Source organism: Varroa jacobsoni, unplaced genomic scaffold, assembly GCF_002532875.2.
Source record: "Varroa jacobsoni isolate VJ856 unplaced genomic scaffold, vjacob_1.0 scaffold_1413, whole genome shotgun sequence".
Taxonomy (NCBI): domain Eukaryota; kingdom Metazoa; phylum Arthropoda; class Arachnida; order Mesostigmata; family Varroidae; genus Varroa; species Varroa jacobsoni.
In genome coordinates, this window is record NW_019214315.1 from 113,192 (window position 1) to 133,811 (window position 20,620).

General features: G+C 40.2%; 1 protein-coding gene across 3 annotated transcripts in view; it reads left to right on the forward strand.

Moving 5' to 3' along the window:
* Positions 1-14,262, forward strand: part of LOC111269783 (thyrotropin-releasing hormone receptor) — a 46,576-nt gene extending 32,314 nt beyond the window's left edge. The window contains exons 2-3 of one of the 3 annotated variants that reach the window (XM_022849607.2): positions 2,306-2,528; positions 11,679-14,262. In XM_022849607.2, coding sequence (XP_022705342.1) covers positions 2,306-2,528; positions 11,679-11,764 — 309 coding nt within the window. In that variant the 3' untranslated portion in view covers positions 11,765-14,262. Of the gene's footprint in view, positions 1-2,305; positions 4,192-11,678 lie in introns of those variants that run through there. The other 2 variants (XR_015314689.1, XM_022849606.2) reach the window with 2 other exon arrangements.
* Positions 14,263-20,620: the final 6,358 nt, after the last annotated feature.

Sequence of the window (20,620 nt, forward strand, 5' to 3'; positions counted from 1 at the left end):
CACTAATATCACTCTACTCCTCTTTACCAAATAGCCGAATAGGGCGAACGTCAACAACGACATAAGCCAGTCTTACGGGGATTTCACTAGTCTCTATTGTTAAGCTGTATTTCTAGATGCTAATGTATCCCGCCCCACGCCCGTTATGAAAACGGGGCGCTAAAAAACGCTTGTACTATTAAAAAATGACCAAATAGGGAAGAACTACCCCTCGTTCTGCCGTCCTCCAAGGCTGTACATATGACAACTCTACTTCATTCTAACGACAACCAGCCAAACATAATAAGATTTTAATAAACTTTTTTATGTCCTGTATCATTAGCAGATTTTTATGATTATCAAGCTATTGTTTTTTAATATGAGCGCCAACCTAAAATATAATCGTCTTTTGAACTCGGCAGAGTACACATGCCTTTCTTTGAAGGGCTCTGCAGGCGTTATGCGTTTGATCAGGCTTGAAGATCAAGCCGTAAATCATTAGTTTTCTTTACGTTCGACACACTTCGGCAAATCCAAAAAGCGAATATTAAAATGTATTCTTTTTTGCAAAAAAAAAAAAAAGTCAGAGTTTTATTTAACCCAAAACAACAGCTCAAACTAAACCGGTCAGGAATGTTTATGAATGGAGATACATGTTTAGACAGAAGCATGAAGCGACGCTTTTGCTATTCTTAGAGTCAGTGCCTTTGGTATTGATTAGATAATATTTACCTACTTATATAAAATGTAAAAAACTGCGTACTTATTTGCTATGTGGTTCTCCTTGAAACTTCAACTGGCCTTCACTTAATCGTCTTATTAACATCGACTCGGTCCCGTGTCGAGCGGACGCCTGAATGTTTCGATTACCTTTCGTTTATAAACGAATATGGTTGTAAACTTCGGTGCCCTATCCTAGTCCACTTCTAACGACCACGACAGTATAAAATTTTGCTTGTAAGCGATATGAAATACAAACTAACATTGTTGTTAGCACGCTGAAGCCACCGCCACCGCCTGGCCTGCTATCGTTGCAGCCTGAAACAGCAAACCACCATAATTGCTTCCTACATGAACTAAAAGATAAAAAATTATTTTTCAATTAGCTTGTGACGCAAGCACGATAAGTTATTGTGCCATGGGCTAAAAGCTTACGCCTACGAGTCGTCTCCGTTATAGAGAAACACTTGAAACGACGATAAACTACTTAATTTTATCCTTGATGATTGAATTTTCATTAGTTACAAAAGATAATTTGCACGTTACGATTAATGGACGAGCTTCCTCGCTCGTGTAGAAATGCTCTGCACAGCTTGTTGAGCCTTCTATCACACATACACGATCAAAATTATCCGATCCGAGCAGATGTTTACCCTATTTGTCTGAGCAAGAAACCCTACTGTTTTTGTGCATAATCAGGCACACGATGCGTTTGGGGTTTTCTAATGGACCCATCTGTATATATAGATAATCTCAAATGATGACCTCCTCCCTGACTCATTATATGCGGGATCTCATTTACATGAGATAGTATCTTTTCCAAGAAATTGTTTCGACAAAATTTATTTTTAGACATTGCACTACACGTTAGCTGTTACAACCCAATTATGTAGCAGTCAATCAGATTACCCAAATACGTACGTTTATCTGTAGTGAATAAACTAACCCATTTGTCTTTTATTCGTTAGAATGCGATATTGAGTGACGGGTCAATTAAGCAGAACTTAGCGTGCTCCCTAAAGAAAAGATACGCTTAAAAGGAATAGTAGTCTTTCGCCTTGAAGAAAAGTAAGAACATGTCCACTTCCCTATAAATTTTCACTATTAAATCGCAGAATATAAAGTCTTCTCGGTATAAAGAAGCATAGTGATGCTTCTATAATTTGCATCACCGTTTGATTTGGCCAAATACTTCTTAAAAAAAAAAAGTACAAAATGAGTAAAAAATAATGCAGCCCGGGTATCATTAAAGTAAACTTTTAACAGTAACTAGGCTAGCTAGCATTTTTTTTTGAACAACGGTTTATGCTGTTCCGTAAATTATTGAATAATCTGCAACGTTAGTCGGTAACAAATCTATTGAACCCTTTGAATCTCATTCTACACTTCTTAAATCACGAAGCACATTAATGGGTGGCTTGAAAAGCGAATAAGACTTGGCTTGATTTCCATCAGAAACCACTCCTATCAAAAAGCAAATTCTATGTGTTAAAAGTGTTATTCTACTCAGCTGTTCTCTAATGATTGTTTCATTTTTAGGTCGATAACAATTTGCTTTATCCAGCCTGTTTATCGCTATATTTGTTTGATTTTCTTCCCTCAATAGGTGGTGAAAATGCTGATCGTCGTCGTTGTACTTTTCGCGACGTTGTGGCTACCATATCGTGTGCTGCTCGTCTATAATTCGTTTGCCAGCAAGCCTTACCTCGAGCTGTGGTACCTGATGCTCTGCAAGACGCTCATCTTCGTCAATTCGGCCATCAATCCTGTGCTCTACAACGCCATGTCGGTCAAGTTCCGGCGGGCCTTTCGGCGGACCTTATCCTGCGGTAAGCACAATCTCGGCCCGTACCGGCCCAGGACGCCAAGCGGCGTCAGCAAAAACATCAGCAACGTGACGCCTAACGGGGGGCCGCCAGCAGCGACCGTTTGACGAATGCTCAGATGACAGATGATAGCAGCGGTGGAGGCGGAAGTAGCGTCCTTAGCTCCGAACCTCGAGACCATAGCAATCGCTCACCGGGTAACGGTTCGACGCTGTCGCGCACAAGTCGACGAAAACGGCCAGCAGTACAACCACAATGAGATTTGGCGGGTCGACATGGATGATCAGCTTGAACAGCCGAAAAGATTGTAATGACCAAAAGGCAACCGTGTGTCGGCCGTACGCAAGTCTGACCTGCCAACGCAGATGTAATATACACAGCTTTGTACTGAACATCTAGCTACCAATACGTACTGCAGAAGTGGCTCAGCAGAAGTGCAGAGAATGGCACTAAATAAAAGTCACAGCATCGAGCTGATGCTTATCGACAATGACCATTTCTACCGTAAACAATTAATACTAATGATAACAAGATTATTCTTGTTAGTGATAATAATGGTGACCCGAATAGGCAGAATGCACGTCTAGTGTTCTGTGACGTGCTAGACCAAGGTCGTAAGAAAACCGCTTACTTCCGCACACTGATTAAACCCATATTATCTTTTGCCTCTTAGTCCGCAAATAACTACGCTAATCAAGAAGTGCACGCAGATATAGCATAAACTTCGGCAAGCAAATTTAGACGCTTTTTCTAGTAACTTATGTACTGAATTCTCAGGTCGACATTTCCCTAAGGCAGTAATTTAACTACCTTGAATTTTGGATCATGCCGTTTAGTTGTGTAGTAGATTCATCATGTATTTGTTTTTTTATTAGGGTTTAAAACTGGTCAGCGATAGGCACTACGCTTAGTAGTTACCCTTAACTTTACTCTGGCCTGATAACTAAGGATCTATTGAAAGATTACAAAAAAATGTATTCAGCTTCTTCTGGTCCGCTATATCAGTGCATAAGCTGATACAACGTTCCGTAAAATGAAACATGGGGCTCCATCTAATAATCAAAAGGCTTTTGATAGCTAGGCAACGAATACAGCACCAAGGTGGCAACATTTTACCAACTATATATAATTCTAATAGATGCCTACTTATGCCCTCCAAGTTGACAGAATCTAACTTATGTTGTGTCTTCAAGGAAGCAAACGCAACGACGAATTATTTTTCTTAATATACTATCAATAACAGAATAATAGCAAAAATGTTATAATATTATTGCTAAATATATGTAGTGCGTGATATTAAAGGCAAAACAAAGCGCACTGAGAATTTAGCGAACTAACTGATGAGCAGCTAGTGTAAGCAGCATACTTATAATGTATAATAAGGCAAAAAATGCTAAAAAAACTGGCTAATATTATTGATGTGACTATAATATGATAGAAGTTGATCAAACGGAGTTGCATAAAAGCTATTCACGCTACTTACTTTTATCTTTGCATGGCGCGCTGGCATGAATTTCGGTAACCAGGAAGAATTCAGCAGCGACCTTTCAGGCCGTAACCCATAAAATAGTCCCCACACATAGACCTCTACCCAGCAAATAAAACTCATTAAATGCCGAACTTAATAGCATACAAATCATAAACGAAAAACCCTCTAAGACTGTTATAGACCGAAGTCGTAGGTTTCAAAGCCGGAAAGAACTTCGGGCTCAATGGGGGCCCTCATGGAGAGTTTCAATGGCCACTTGGCTACGTTGTGAAGTTCTGCAGAGGAATAAACCCACCTAACGGGAAAATATTTCGTCGAGTGGGCACAACTGGCTCATTATATGGGCATCAGGCACTTGCAAGAGATGCTATAATGTTACCCTTTCAAGCAACCTTATAGGTTAGCTCATAAACATGCAGTCTAGTACACACTGGTGGTGCTTTGCTACAGGTTGTTTTAGCAAAGCATCTGGCACAGGACCCACAATGTTCTTTCTCAATAGCAAGAGCTCCGAACGCGCCTCGAAGCCCCGGAAGACACGATTCTAACAAGAAATGCATGAGAGTTTTCTTAAGTCGTCCGCTAGCAATTTAATTTAAAACTATCATCTTTTAATCAGGAATTCAAGCCAGATGCAGTCGTTTTCCAGTAACCGCCCACAGTAAGTTAAGCTTAAAAAGGGAATACGTTCATAGTTTTGGTTCCTAATTTCCAGTTGGCAACACTAACGCAGAGGGTGAATCACAAAAGATCCTTGCTGTCTAACACGAGTAACAGGGTACTCGAAATCCTTCACTAGCAAAGCCCAATACATAAAAGTATTTGGCCAAAACGGTACCCTACTATGGCACAGCCATAAATCGGGTTATAGCTGACAGCGATCACGCCTAAACCGCCTATGATAAAGAGCTCAGCGTCCGGCCAGCAGCATTTGTCCCTTCAGAATTGGCATAATTCTAGCAAGCCTGTCGTGACCTTACCAACTTGCAAGCTCGACAATCGCCGGCATAAACATAAATGATAACATCCTGTCTATTGAAAGGCTACTTAGTTTTCGGAACCTTTGTGCAAGCAAAACAACGTCTAAGGCGAGACTGGGAAGATAAAACAAAAGTTAAACAGCGCACGTTAAATTCAATGTATAGGTCCAAATTCCAAGACAAAACGTAATGAAGCTCAAAACAAAGATACCATTTAACTTATTAAATTCATCAAAAAAAAAGCCGACGTAGCATACCTTTATGTAAGAGCGTCTCCATCCCTATTCGAATCTTCGAGGGAATCAAGATGACCTCTAATGCATAAAGATACTCGCCTGCTCGAGATTTCTGCGGATTTACTTAAAAATTGATAGATGCAGTAATCTACGAACTTTACTAAGGCCTCAAAAATTAGCAAGGTATCACCAGCGGAGATTAACAGAGTTCCGTAGATGGAAGTAGGTCCCGACATAACAGAGAGAGACAAGTTGAAAAAAAGCGACAACTTCAGTGCTCTCTGGAACGGTATTCTGTCCTACAAGAAAAACGAAGAAGATGCACCGCCTATCATATGAACTTTTACAGACAAACAACCAGCTAAGAAGTGGATTAAAATACTTAATAGTAATTTTGGGAAATTCTGCAACGTTATCCTTTTCTCGATACCAAACAACGTGCGTTCTAGCTTCATTAAACATACACATCGACTAACAAGGAAGGCCAAACTTAAAGAACTCTAAGCAAGCCAACATCTCGAACAAATTATTCCGCCTTCACTGGCTGGAAGGTTTTCAAAAGTGTAAATGGGACGGATGTTTCATGTGTAAGCTTGCCGGTAAGAGTGCAGCTAAAACAATCTTTGATTGTTACGAGTCTAGACAGACTTGAGCTCTGCAGTAAGCTTTTTCTTGGGTCAACCCTGCAGTGTTGTATTATATATAACACCGCCGTTGCCTAAGGCAAAATCCTTCAGATTTATTACAGCTGCTGTGGTCCGACCTAACTACAACGTTTGGAAGACAAATGGCCGCAGAAGATAGACAGAGGACCTAGGTCTAGCCACTTTGCTGTTGACTTCTTCGCAAGATGGTCAAGCGCGGACAATTTAGAAGGTAATTCTTTCTGCCCTAGCCACACACTTCTTTCCATAGTCACGATATGGAGCAGAATAACCGACCTGACTTAAAAAACCCGTTTTCCCTTTTAGCAAACTTAGAAATAAAAGCGGTTTGTAGTGTTTGTCTGTTTTTCAAGATATTAGAGAAAATTTTCCGTTTCTGTTGCGTCAAGCCCAAGTTCTCCTACGGCTTGTTACAGCGCAGACATCATTAAACCGAGGAAACAAACGACTGCGCCTCCTTTAAAAATTTCGGACATATGTCTGCAGCTTCCTAAAACATTCCTCATTGTTGATGCCCATCTAGGCCTTACTATACACGAAGGGTCGCCCAGCAGTAATACAGCATCGTCATACATGTAAAAACAGGTCGTGATTATTATATTGAGTTACACCATTGCTATTATCGTAAGAAAAACTCTAGCAATTGAGAGGCCGGAAGGCAAATGCATTGCAATATCTAAATGATACATATTCTCTAGGCTCTGTTTTGTATCCAAGAAGCAAGCTTAGTCGCATCATCTGGAAGGACATGTAGAGCATCTCTTCTCCAATATATAGCCGTTCTCCTTGCAACATTCTCTATGAATTCTTTATTTTAGGAAAGGCTACTTCCCCTTCCCCATTTTTAACATTGATAAAATGGCGCTTCGAGGCGGAAATTGACGCCTGTTCCTTCTTACGAAGCTACTTGTCCATGTGTACAGTTATATAGAATAGGAGCGACGGCATCAACAACGCCTCTCATTAAACAAGAACATATGAAGAACTAAGCGCCACTGCAACGAATACACCGTGTGCGTCATAAGCTCGTGTGTTTTTTTCTAAGAACTAACTTGGGCCTTGCCGAGTGCAAACATGCCAGACCGCTCCATTTTATATCTCTCTATTTAGGTTCAGGAGAGTTTAAAGGCCGTTCGTTTGGAAGCAACGTAGCCAACATTCTTACACTTTGTCAAGAGCTTTGAACGACTTCCGAAGGCAAGATCTAGTATGGCAAGCTAACCGAAGACGGCGGAGGACGCAGACTTCGGCTCTTGACATATTTCGTGGAACGCAACACGTCGTAAGCAGAATGCAAACTTTCTAGGTTATATTTGCGGTATGTCTGTCCTTTCCACCACGAGATAGGAGGGCCAATCGTCTTAGGCTATGTAAGTGTGACAATGTAATCGTTTCGTAGACTTGGATGGATAATGAAGAGCAAATATTTGTTTCTTTCTTTACATTTTGATTCAGCAAAACTGTCCAATTCATATTTAACCCAAAAATAGTCACAAACTGAGTGGGACGGTTCTGTTTTTCTTATTTGTCCCATAACGAAAGCATTCATTGCAATCACCTTACAAAAACATCAGTCTAATTAACGGCTATGACTTGTGTTAATGTATGTGACTTGCAATACGTATATGAGTATGAGATATCCGTCGTTTGTAAATATAAGATCTCCTTTCACCTACTTCTTGCCTTCGCGCTCTCATTCAGTATTGTGCTTTAACATATGCTGCCGCTGCACAGACTGTCGAGTCCGTAGTGACTTGACGGGTAAATGTATCCGACACCTGGTCATTTTTAAAAGAGCCAAGGCGCGTATCCTTCATTCGAATTTATGCATCAATTAATCTTCTCTTTTTTCGTAACATGTTCGTTTATTGTCGCCTTTTGTCATAGAAATTGATGAGCTGCTGCAGATATTCGTCACGATTTAACTGTTACTTAACATTGGTGCGGAACTAGAACTAAATGCCTTTACCATTTAGTAAATGCTCGTGGGATTACCAATCGCGTCGTGTGCGAACGAGAAGCTAACGGGGATCAGCGAGGCATAGAAGGAAGACTATATTTCACATGAATAGGACATACGTGGATAGGGCACGCTATTACGGGTACCAAGTTCACGAAGTATAAATTGTTTTACTGATCTCATTGCTAGTAAGAGCAAGCGTCATTCTTCAGGTTATTAGTGTTGTCTACGTCCCCAGATCAACTGTACACCATATTTGTCATATGTATCCATAGTGGATTTGCATAGATTTCTAATATATTTATCCTTTATATACGGTCTCATACGAGCGTGATATGTCTAACGACTCTTAAGGCGTCCGATGAGGCACAGCGGAGCTTCACGGTTCATACGTTTTATAGAGTCACAACTGAATGATAATGGACTGTCCGGAGCACGCTCCCGTCAGACTCTTTTAGTCTTCGGACTAATCATTGAAAACAGAGATTTTTAAATACGAATTAGTACATTGGTCCGTTTTCAATTTCTTTAATTATTATCCATTTGGTATTTTGCGTTGTTATGGTAATTTGAAGACGCGCAGAGGCTAATCCTTACTATGTGTTTCTAGTAGAAAGCTTAATCCAAAAACTATTTTTTCTTATCAAACGATTATAATCAACGTGGTAGACATTTCAAATAGGAACAATCTCATTTATGTACTGTATTTTTCACCAAGTGCGTTTTTTACTAAAAAACGAAACAAAAACTGGGTTACAATGGTCCATGTGTTTGAGATAGACGGTGCTGTTGTTATGGCTATCTACATTTGAGTCACTCTAGTTGCTTCTTTTATGGAGCTGTCGCCGACTGCATCTAAACTTCTACGGTGAGTCTATGCGTAAGCATATATATATATTATGTTGACCAGAGAGAGAGGACACTTAGGTAAACATTTCGGCTCATCACTCCAACATGTAAATATGAATTCAAATCAGGCATCAAAAAAGGGTCGTTATCGCAACTGTAAAAAGGGACGTATTTCTGCATAGTCGATAATCATAATAATGTATTAGAAAAAATATAATGCTCGATTAAAGAACATCAATGAAGCAAAGAAAGGATGAAAAGTTAGAAATATTTTACACAACATACTGATAATAATAATCTATGATATAATGAAACAAAGGAGATAACTAACACACAAAAACGAACGAAGGATTCTAGTCCATCGTTCAGGCGTAGTGGATGAATCGATTAACCTCGACCTGATGGATAGAGAACTAAGCGTACAGCCTAATTACGCCAGTAACCTGCCAGATCCCATAAGCTAATTAACAGTGTGCGACGAGTCACCAAAAGAGAGCTTTGCCTGAGAGCGGTAGATCGTATTGAACCCCAGTTCGTTTTTTTTTTTTTTTTCGTAAACGCTTGCGGAAATACGGGACTTGGCAGTGTCGTTTCCGTATGTGTGTGCGTTAGTCTTAGTCTAAATGGAAAACATAATCGCATGCATAACTTTGAATGTTCAACAACCAGTGTCAGTTTAAAGCTCGTTGCCATTGACGTAAACAGCCAGGTGCCACTGACGAGTGATGTTGTTTCTGAGTCGCGCTAGCAATGAAAGAAGCAATGTTTTCTGCAACTCTGATCATGCTAGTATATCGCGCTGCGTCACTGATGGATGCTAATAACAAACGAATAAACTGAGCTATATTCCTGTCAGCCGCACACAGGAAGCTTGGACGGTCTACCGTGTCGCCTCTGGAAGGCTGAAAACATCACTGCGATATCCTGTGCCTGCTTGACCCACCCGAAGGTAAAGGTTGAACCGGTCTGTCAATACGTGGATGCCTAACCCCTCCGTCACTGCGTCGATTAAAATGCACCACTATCTCACGCACCAATAGACTGAGCTCTGCAAGTACAAGACCTACCCTCATTCAGTCCGTTCGAAGAGACCGCCAACCATTAACGCAGACAACCCCTTTACCAACTAACTAAGATACATCCTAATTGCTCAGTAAAATTCACAGACTGGATTTTGTATTGCCCGTCTTCCCGGTTCCATCGTAACTACCATATCTATTACATGCTAACTTACCTATTCACCTGAGTACCTATTTGTCTATGAACAGTGCATCACTAACCAAGCCCCCTCTGCTTAGGTCGACATATCTAGTTGTTATTGTTGCTGAAATTCAACTTGTTGCTGTTACGTTCTACCAGCTCTTGTCGTTATCACTGCGGCTTACTGCTAACTATTCTCACGCCCCTAATAACCATGTCGTAGTCCGCAGCTGGAAACATGGCGAAAGAGTACATGGCCACACCTGAACACCCCGTAGCCATCCTGAGAGTCCGGTGAATCCACGCATTAACAAAGGAAACCAGTCGTCCGAGACAGCTTAAAACTAAAAACATTTAAACTGTTCTTTTCAAGCTTCCTCGGCAATCAGAGAAGCTATAACTATGGTAATGTTAGTTAGGTAATACTAATGTTAGTAACATAGAGCGCCTCTCTAGGGAGGTTTACATGCAAGTTGTTTATAATGCAAACTTACCATGTTAAGTCGATTTGCCATGTCACTTTATAAAAACGCTCACCATAACAATACGGACGGAACAGTTTCAAGTGAAAGTGGGTAATCGAGACATGGGCAGTACGATCGTGCAATTGCATGGGAAACGTGCACAACAAGCTGAACTTGATTCTATAGATAACATATGTAAAGGTTGATGAGCCAGTCTTTGATAGTGCAAATCATATCATACAGAATTAGGTGTGCCGTATAATGAATAACTGAACATGTTGTCTGCCGACAAATATTGCACGCGATTCTTGTTTGATTTCCTTTTCGTTTCGTATAATATATCTCATGCATTTTGTTAAAAAGATTTTAATTGATTAATTTTTTTTCTAACGACTTCGGCTTGCTGTACTGTGTGAACACGTCCTCAAAATCGTCTCTTCGGTATAGCATCAAAGATTTGCCCCAACTAACAGGTCTAGCCTCGGTGGATCTTGTTTATTTTATTCGGTACTTCTCCAACAGACCTACGGAACGGTACGGTGGCCATAAGCCATTGTGAGCATTCAATTTTGAGCCGGCGATGTCCGTATTTTTATGGCGAGAAAGAGAGAAAGCACACCAGCCTATGTCGTTCCAAAAAAAAAGTGTTTTCACGAAAATACATCAAAAAATAAAACGAACAATCGTGAGTGTTCGCTTGTTTTTTTTGAAAACAGGGCTTCGCTTCAGTGATACCGAAGAGAAACGCTGCTCGCAGTTTACTAACCGCACAATTTATTTGTATAATTTGATTGATAGATGTGGCGAGCTTTTTTGTGTTCCTTTGTCGTACTATTTGTTTATGTGTATGAAATCAACGCTAAAATGCACAATGTAATGAGACGTACCGATGTCCTAAGTGCACGTTTCGGTCTAAAATTTTAAGATCACTAACTCTTAGTTATGCCCCTGTTACCCAGGCCGAGATTCAGTTCATTCATTCATATTAAGCACCGATTATATGTTATTATTCATTTCTCAACAGATTCAGAGCTAAGATCCAGACCTCTAGTAAAATCATTGATATGCTCACGAAACCTACATTTAGGGTCGGTCGATCGATGCTTGAACACATCGATGCGGAACAATAAGACCCTCTAACGCTCGTATTGCTGAATGGGCGCTATTGTTTCTATTTTTTTTTTCTTTAATCAATGCTGCAATTTTTTTAAATCAATGCTGTTTTTTGATAAAAATACCGATCATCCGCTTTAATTTTTACAGCTAGATTCTTTGTGCATATGATTGTTCTGCTGTATGTTGCATTGCAGATTCTAAAAATCGTTTCGAAAATCGCACGTTTACTACAACAATGACAACGGTCAGGCACACGATAAAGCCGAAGGATCAATATTGACGGGACGCGAACTCCTAAATTACTTTTGCCTAGAAGCTCGCAGAAATGAGGCAAACAACCGATTTCGAGAAGTACCTCGTCGTAAATGGCAACACCTCAACGCCGAACGACACAGAAAATTCGTCGAAAATTGCGCTTGCCGATAAACCTAACCAAGAGAATAAGAATGAATGCAACCTGCAAGCTGCGACTCACCATTGTTAAACGACTTCACATCCCCCTTAGGCAGCCCTGTTTCGAAGATATTTTGTTGCAGAAAATCGCGATGATAACTCAGTTTTACCCTGCACAACGTTGATAGTATTGCTGACCCAATGCTAAAACAGCTAAATCAATGAGTTCACAAAAGTCATGGCCGCGATTTTTCAACGTAGGGACCTGTAACTGGTCGTCATTGAATGAGTAAATTGAAAGAAAAACATTAAATTGGAATTTTCCTGACTGAGTATAATTATAGTAGTATCGATAAAGTGAATTAATGTACACTAAATATGAATCTATCGTATACATTTTGGTGGAATGTAGCACTTAAATGTGCTTTGAGCACAAAAAAAAACAAGCAATAGATATCAATGCCTGATATCCTAAAATTATAGTTTGTACCGTTGATGCAATAGACCATAACTGCATTGGCCATTGGGTCGTTGTGCTTCTGCAGACTGCAGAATCGTCCAATGTGTGCAGATTCTCTGATTCGCTTCACTGACGTATTGCGTTTTGCCAGCCGCCAAGGTGCACTCAAACAAAGTCTACCATAAGTCGACTTCTGCGTATTTATAATCATATACCCTCACATCGTGTACTTTAACATCCTGTTTGTGTCGTACCAACAAACAAATCAACTTCCTACACGTTTCGCGTAGCTTCCGCCAATAGCCCAGCCCGCGCAATGAAATCAGTCAATAAAACAAAACCCGAATGCGCGAGATGCACCCAAGACGAATCGAGAGTCTTTTATCTGCAGTTAGAAAGGCAAACGAAGACTCTTTTGTTTGCTTCCGACGTGAGAATTCCCGTACCACGATATTATTCGTAAGATGAGTGGATCTGGGAGGAGTCGGGGAAAATGTTAACCAGCGGGAATAATTGAACGAGACCGAAGTAAAATCGAATTGAAGTTAGACCGAGTTTATTTTGCTTCCAGTAATCAGTACTACTATTGCTTATGCTAATAGAATACTAAAGGAAATAGATTCAGCCTCTCTTAGTTGTTTCGTGAGAACGAATTTTACGTGCAGACGCATAGACCAACACACACACACACACGTACACGCCCATGCCGGCATGAAAGGATAATAAACAGCATAGAATTATGATATCTGTATGGGATGCAACTGCGGGCGTCGTCGGAAAAAAACAAAAGGTAAGAACTACAATCACATTTTGTAGATTAAGAGCAACACGCCATGTTTTCATGGTATCAATTCAGACAAGTATAGAGAGTATAAAAAAAAATGTGATCTAATTAACATTTTTCACTTGGCCAGGCGGCGAAATGGACACTCAAGGCATGTTAAAGTTACTAACTAAGACAATTTCTTTCAAAAAGCTAGACTGTTTACGAAGTCCAGAACTCTTCACAGCGGAAGCAGGTGGGTGGTGTAGCAGCTTGAGGTAGTTCATCTATGCATACACATAAACCACTAGGACCGTATAACGGACCATTGTAGCGGCAGTACATGCAAATGTAAGATGAATGCAGCCTTAACACTGTCGATTGACACAGACATTTAATTTTAATCTGTATCTTTAAAAATATTTTCTAGTACAGTTTAGAGTAAAAAAAATAGTCCTCTTCCTATGGCGGGATCAGATTATCATAAGTAGAGATTCCGAGCAAGGAACATACGACGAATATGTTGAAAACATACAATGGATCTCAGTAAATCCGAAGATGACTTTTGCCGTGACAAATGGCTCTATCTATTGTGCATGAGAGCAGAAAACCCGTTGAGGCATTTCCTATTAACTCCGGGAAAGAATAGGCCGGCTTTGAGCAAGGCACCAACAATCTGTAAACGACACCAGTCTGTCACACAGTTTTGTAAAACGGCTAAAAAAAAAAATACGGGGTACATCTACGAGACAGAGTAACGATCAGACTCTCTTCTAGAGTTACCCACAACATGTAAAAAAAACTGATTAAAGAAGAGCAGTTTTTCATAAGATATTTTACCTTATTGTACAGTATGATGTTATAAACGAGGGTTGATGAATATATAAATGACATTGAAAAAAAAACAGTCGAACCTGGTGTATATATTTATTCTTCTCACTGAAAAACGCCTCCATATGTAAATGTAATAGAATAATCCGAGCAGGAGGTAGAGGTGGACAGGGTAAGAAAGGGCAAGAAACGAGAGTGTCCGATGAAAGAGAAATGGTCTCTGTGCTGTGGTGTTAATAAAAGCGTCAAAATATTTGTCGGGTTTGTGAAAATATATATTAAAATGATGACCATGATAACGAGGATAAATAAAATGACGAATTACCTTGAAGGATATGCGTTATTTTTAGCCGATAAACATTTAAGCTGGCATGTCCTCTACATAAAAAATTAGGAATGCATCTATAATTATATTTTATAGAAGCATGAATATATGTATCGATCTTAGGAGAAAAGTATAAGGAACTTCTTAATTTTTACTAGTAGCTAAGTATACAGTTTGAAATGATGTTGTAAGTAAGTTTTGCACAGTATAAAACGTTATATTCGTAATCTGACACGAAACAAATCAAACATGAACAGCACCAATTTGTTTATCCAAATAAATAAGAGCTTTTCTAAGAAATCGATCGATGCAGGCCAAGCAAGGGTGCGAGGATAACACTTCCGCTCGAAAAAAAAAAACGGTGTAAGACCGTTCCCATGTCTTGACTGCGAAAATGCTCTTAAACACGCTCAATTCGTTTGAACACGTCTTCTTGACAATGAAGCAGTACCGGAAGGAAAGCACAACGCACACTTCAGCGACGTTTTTTTTGGCCGGAAACATACTTAAATTTTCATCGTTTGCTGAGACTTGCACCTTTCGCGCCGATGTCGTAGTGGGAACGCTCGGCAAGTTCTAGTGCAATCGTTGCTAGCATCAAGCTTCAGTCCTTCGGTATTGAATGTGTGCCATTACTCCATGGATCTCTGTTGTCCAGCTAAAAAGACCTATCGCAGCGTGTGGTAGATTTGGTAACTATGAGAATATCCTATCATATAAGAAGGGCGATGAGGTTGCTGTTTTGTTTGATGCCCGTAATACGGAAAGAAAAAGTAGGTCAGGTTGCCAGGATCAAAGTTATGATAGAACTTTTTTTACATTCTTACTAACTACAGTGGTTTTACTACCTTTTGCAAGGATGTGTATTCAGATATAAATTAATTTTGTTTTGCATTGAATGGACTTCCGTCTTTAGCGGCAAGCAAAGCTTTTCGTAGGCGTATTTCGAAATTGAGTGGATTCATTAGTGCTTGTGCGGCATCCGTGCAGCCGTAGGATGAACAACCTGTACAATAGTATTAATATCTAGCCTTGACTGGGCTCATATTCTAAAGCCGATACTATCTGAGCCAATCTTAAGCGATAGATGCTTTGCTCAGGCAGTGACCAGCACCAAAAATCACCGACAAAAAATTGTGATGATTCAAAGTCAATAATTCCAAAGTTGGCTCTGTATGAACTATATAACGATGGACAGCTCTTTTCTAATCAATCCTTCGAAGTTAGGTTCACTTCCCTCAGTTTTTCCCTCACTGCCAGGCCAATTCAGCCGACTCTGTTTGACGGTCGGCTGAATTGCTGTGAGGTAGTGGCTGGCGTTGGCGATAGTCTCTTTGATTGACTTGTCCGGCTCTTCAGACGAGCCTAGTTCTGTGTGCCGAATAATACTCGACCCTATTATAGCACTGTCTCCACAAAGATCGGCTCGTGAAAATCTCTCAAGCTGGGCCATTTCATCTTTCTTAAGAAATCTTTACTCTTTGTCCGTTACTTTCGTCTTCTGCCAGTCATCCTTGGATTCACAGACCCATTGTATATACTCTCTGAGGTCCGTCACGCACATCTCCGTCAGGCAGTGTCTTAGGAGATTGGGGAAACAGTAATCGAACATAGCATGTTGCGCATCATCTTGTAGTCTCCTTGAGCAATACACGAATATTGCTGACGCCTTTTTCTCAATCCTCTATGAATAGACTTAGAATTTTCCGTAACTAGCATAACGTAAACTAACGTAGCTCAGCTATGTAGAACGTCAGCTGGCCTCGTAATTTCTCAGTGCATCTCTTAACTGACAGCATGAGACCTTGTACCTTAGCACTCGGCGCGCCTTATTGTACAGAGTCCCGCTCGGCTTACTATTTGTATTAAGCTTCCTCTTTTTCCACGCACGTTACTTTTCCTTCTTGGTTTGTTGGATCGTCTCAACAACGTTTCACTCCTCTAAACTGTATTTATCTGGCGGAAGTCCAAAAGATGGTCAGCTTAGTTATTATCTCGGCACGATTTCACTCCACGAAGCAGCTGCATTGAATGTCATAAATACTTGCCTTACACTTCAAACAAAAACTGAACAGCGCGAAATCTCGTTTAGGGTCACGTGGTGTGCATACTGCAAGAATATAGGTTATATAAGAAGAGAACAGTGTAGCTATGTATGTGGAGTTGATAGATGACGCCCACTATAGAGTTCAGAAATAGCGCCTACTGTAAGGCTTGGAAATGGTGCTCCCTATGAGGTTGGGGGGCCTGAAGTCGCTGATGGTGGGAAAATGTAACGAATAGATCTTCGTCTAAACGACATTATAATTAGATTTTGTGCAGAGACAAATGTTTCCGGGCACGTAGTCGTTAGCAGGCTCCTACCATGTCGAAAGAAAACGGCGTCTCTGCGCATTACGTGAGCTCAGTCTAAAGCCACAATTACTCTGCCACTTTGAGAAGACTGATGGACACGCAGGCATTGGAAACTGTACAGGAATGCTAAAGCGATTCTATAGTTTTCTTAACGTATACCATCAAATCAGGAAATTTGCGAGTTGCTATGACGATTAATTTTAAAGCAAGGAAAATCAAGCACGCGTACTTAAAGACCTACTCCTATTCCAGACAACTTGCTGCTACAGAAGCAATTCTTTGCAGAGCTTAGCGAGGTACATACGCGCAACGCTTAATGGGAGTGATCTCAGGAGAAAAGGGAGACTTCGTCTGAGCAAACGAAGTCTCTTCTCTCTGACCAGGCAACATCGCTACAGCAAACCCTGGCTAGATTTCAAGCATTAATATAAGAAATCCCATTATATATCGCATTATATGATAAATGTGTCGTCGCTATATATATCTATATATATATATGCCTTTATCCGAAGAAACGGTCCAGAGATGGCACTGCCAACGAGGAACTAAACATACACAATCAATCAACAAAGGGTCAATCGTGTTTTTATGTGCGAAATTCTATAAATTTAGAATTCAAACCGTTTCTAAAATTCGTGATCACGAGTAATCAACCCTAAGGAAGGTTGGAAAAATATCGTACCCTATAAGCTGTCGCCATTTGACAAAACAGTTGATTCAGACTTTTACAGTCAATAACTAACAAGCCGTATTTTTGCACGATAACTATGCCAGACTATACATTTCTTTAATTGTTTGGAAAAATTGAGATAACTTGTATGGGGGATTTTAGGCATCCGCCGTACTGTCATTTGTTTCAGTCTCTGCATGACTTCCATAATATTGTTACTTTGGTTTCGATAAAAAGAGCCACTTGTCAGAATTCATTCACTCAACCTGTATATGAAAAATACCATAAGATGGCAGAAGGTCATAAATCAAAATGGCGCGCATATATATATATATATATCAGAATAACCTTTGAACTAGTTGTGCTAGAACGATTATTTTTAAATGCGTGCTAAAAGTACCTTGACACTTTTCCCCTCACATCTCAATTAAGCTTCATACGCGCTCAGAAGAACTGGAATTGACAAAGCCGTAGGCTACTTGCCATATTAGAGCATACATAGAAATGACTATGTAGGCTTGAAGGTTTGCGGCTGGTCGAAAATTCAACCAAAGTCGCATCTGTTCAATGATAGTTCCTTTCTTAGGATCTCGGGCTATAAGGCAGCGTTAAATACAAGGCTTACAACAGGCGCTTCTTTGCCCCTGGGTACAAACTGTTAGTGGGTTATACTAAATGGTTTTTTGGGTGAATGTTGACACAGGTAAGTTGTATAACAATTTTAGTTGCACAACTTTGCTTTGGTATTAGAACGTATTTTATTCGTAAATGTCCGTAGAGCAGTAGTTAGACGTTAAAGATATTTCAATGACCTTCATTTGCGAGAGCGGAATCATACGACTTTTTAGAATATAACCCTTTGTATGCGTGACGAACTTAATTATGCAACTGTTTTCAAGGTTAGACAAAGGTTAGACTGGCTGTTACCTCCCTAATGTATGCCGCCCATAACGCATAATGCTTTCTGTTGCTTCATAAGTACATATGGGTTGCAGGTGTTACTTAGCATTAATATGCTCAAGTGGATACAGACGAATACATTAAACACTTACAACTGAATTGAGCGAACTTTGAACTTGAATAACTTTTGAACTATGCGCCGCTACCAGACGAAATCGGCTTGATAAAGGACCTTCTAAAACCTTATGAGTAAAAGTAGATTAAGTTTTGCTCAGAAGCACACACATGTTTTGGTCTTAGTTTACATTTTTGTCTTTCGAAAGTCATAGTGTTCCGGAGTAGGAGATAGATAGGCAAAGAAGCTTCAAACGAAAGCACAATATGTGAATATGTCTCAAGAACGGTGTTGGAGACCAGCGAGAAGGTGACTCGATGTCAAGACCGGAAGGTATGAGCGCACGGCCACAATCGAAGAGGCTCTTTATGAAAAGCATAGTCTTGGGGTCTAAGAGCTTTTCCTACCAGCGATGGCGTTTCACATGTTACGTGTTACAGGATCATAAGTCAAATATTAAAAATGCGAAAACTGGGTATAAAATAAGCTTCTCATGAATTGATTTTAGGTTAGTGGGAAATACATGTGATGTACTCATGGCAGAACTTCAATTGACAAAAGACCCACCTAGAGCGTACGGTCGCCATAGAGGAGTCACGGTTTGACCTCTACCGCCTATTGGACAGGCGCCATACGTCGCTTTGGTAGAAATCAAGTTAGGTGGCAGTATCAAGTCCGTTGGGACAGTAGTACTTGCAGTGGTCGTCAGGGGCATTTGCTACTACGAGATACTCGTCGAAGTTAAAACAATAAATGCAGCCGACTATCTCAAGTTTCCCAAGGATCTTATGGACCGTTGGAACGGTAATCAACACGCAGTTCGATTATTATGACAACGGCAGGCTCAATCGTCATATTTTAATAACTTGCTAAATTTAACAAAGGAATATTCAACGTTGACTTCAACCGGCTTATTATTCCGACCTAAGTCCGTGTGATTACGGAGTTTTCCATGGCCTAAAAAGGGCAGTTGGTGGGTAAGCGTATCCCACTAACGGTACGGCGGCGGCGGCGGCTATTCAGGAACTGGCAGAGTTTTAGGGCAATAGCGCAAGTAATAACGAAGAGTATCTCGTAATTTTAGCACAACTAGCTCAAAAATTATTTAGTTTATCGAACGCCTAGTATTTCGACGATACAAATACTCAAAGTTAATTCGTCTGTGACCACTTCCCAACGTTAGCTGGTTGTAGAAACGTAATACGCGCCTGATCCAGGTCCCTGGAAGAGATTGCGATTCGTTCCTGTGGTACAAGCCTATTATGAATTAATTCAACTAGACCGATATGCAAATGGCTATCTGGTATTTTTGGCAATTGAACAGAGAGTTCTATGTTTGTTGCGTTCGAAATTGTAAGATACTTGCTATAGTTAGTGTATATATTCCAGGAAAAGGGCGCTGCAACTTTTCGAAATTAATGTCGGTCGCTTTTTTCGAAACTAGGCCCGTTCGCTGGCGAAGAAGGAAGACCATCTGCGCCAGGTAGACAGGGAAATCACCTCAAGAGCATCAAAAATGATTACCAATTATGGACAACGTTTTTAGTTAACGTATGGCGTTATCGTTCTAAACTGTGCCTTTGCTGCTAGTAGTTTGTAGAGTAAAAAGTGTTAAGAACGCGAAGAAAAAGTAAAAACCCAAACTGTGAGCTATTTACGGGATTACTGCCAAGTCACTCGGAAGAACCCGTATCGGTTAGTTTGCCTCACATAGGCGAAAAACTGCAATATAATTTGAAACTGCGTCACATGTAGCACCACAGGCAGACGAGTTGACATATTCACTTTCAATGGTTTGACGCAGGATCTTAACATTTGTGACCAACCCAACATTTGCCTGCATCTTCAACTGATAATAGACGTGCGTAAAGTCCAGTCAAGCCAAGCTGTGCAACCTTGCTATGCAACAGCAAGCCTTTACTGTTAAAAGTTTTTATGAATCAGATGAGAGCTGTTATTTACATAGAATATCCTTCCCAAATTCAATAAGTTGCAACAATATGATGCCGACCTCGCACCGCAGACTGCATAGTTTTGATTTTGATTTTTTTCGAAATTGTGCGATCTGCTAGGCTAGGTCGGTATCGCTTAATTTCCTAGAGTGTCTACAATAATACTTACAACCTAAATTAATACTCAAAAAAATCTAGTAATATTGTTATTAGTTGTTATTGATAGGTAAGCTTTACGTTTCAGTCGTTTTTCGGTAAATACCACATTCCAACATATGCTTTATGGAGGTTTTCGTGCGAAGAGATTTACGGTGTATATTTTCCAATGATCGAGTACTTATTATTATAGATCTAAAGTGGTTGCAGAATAAT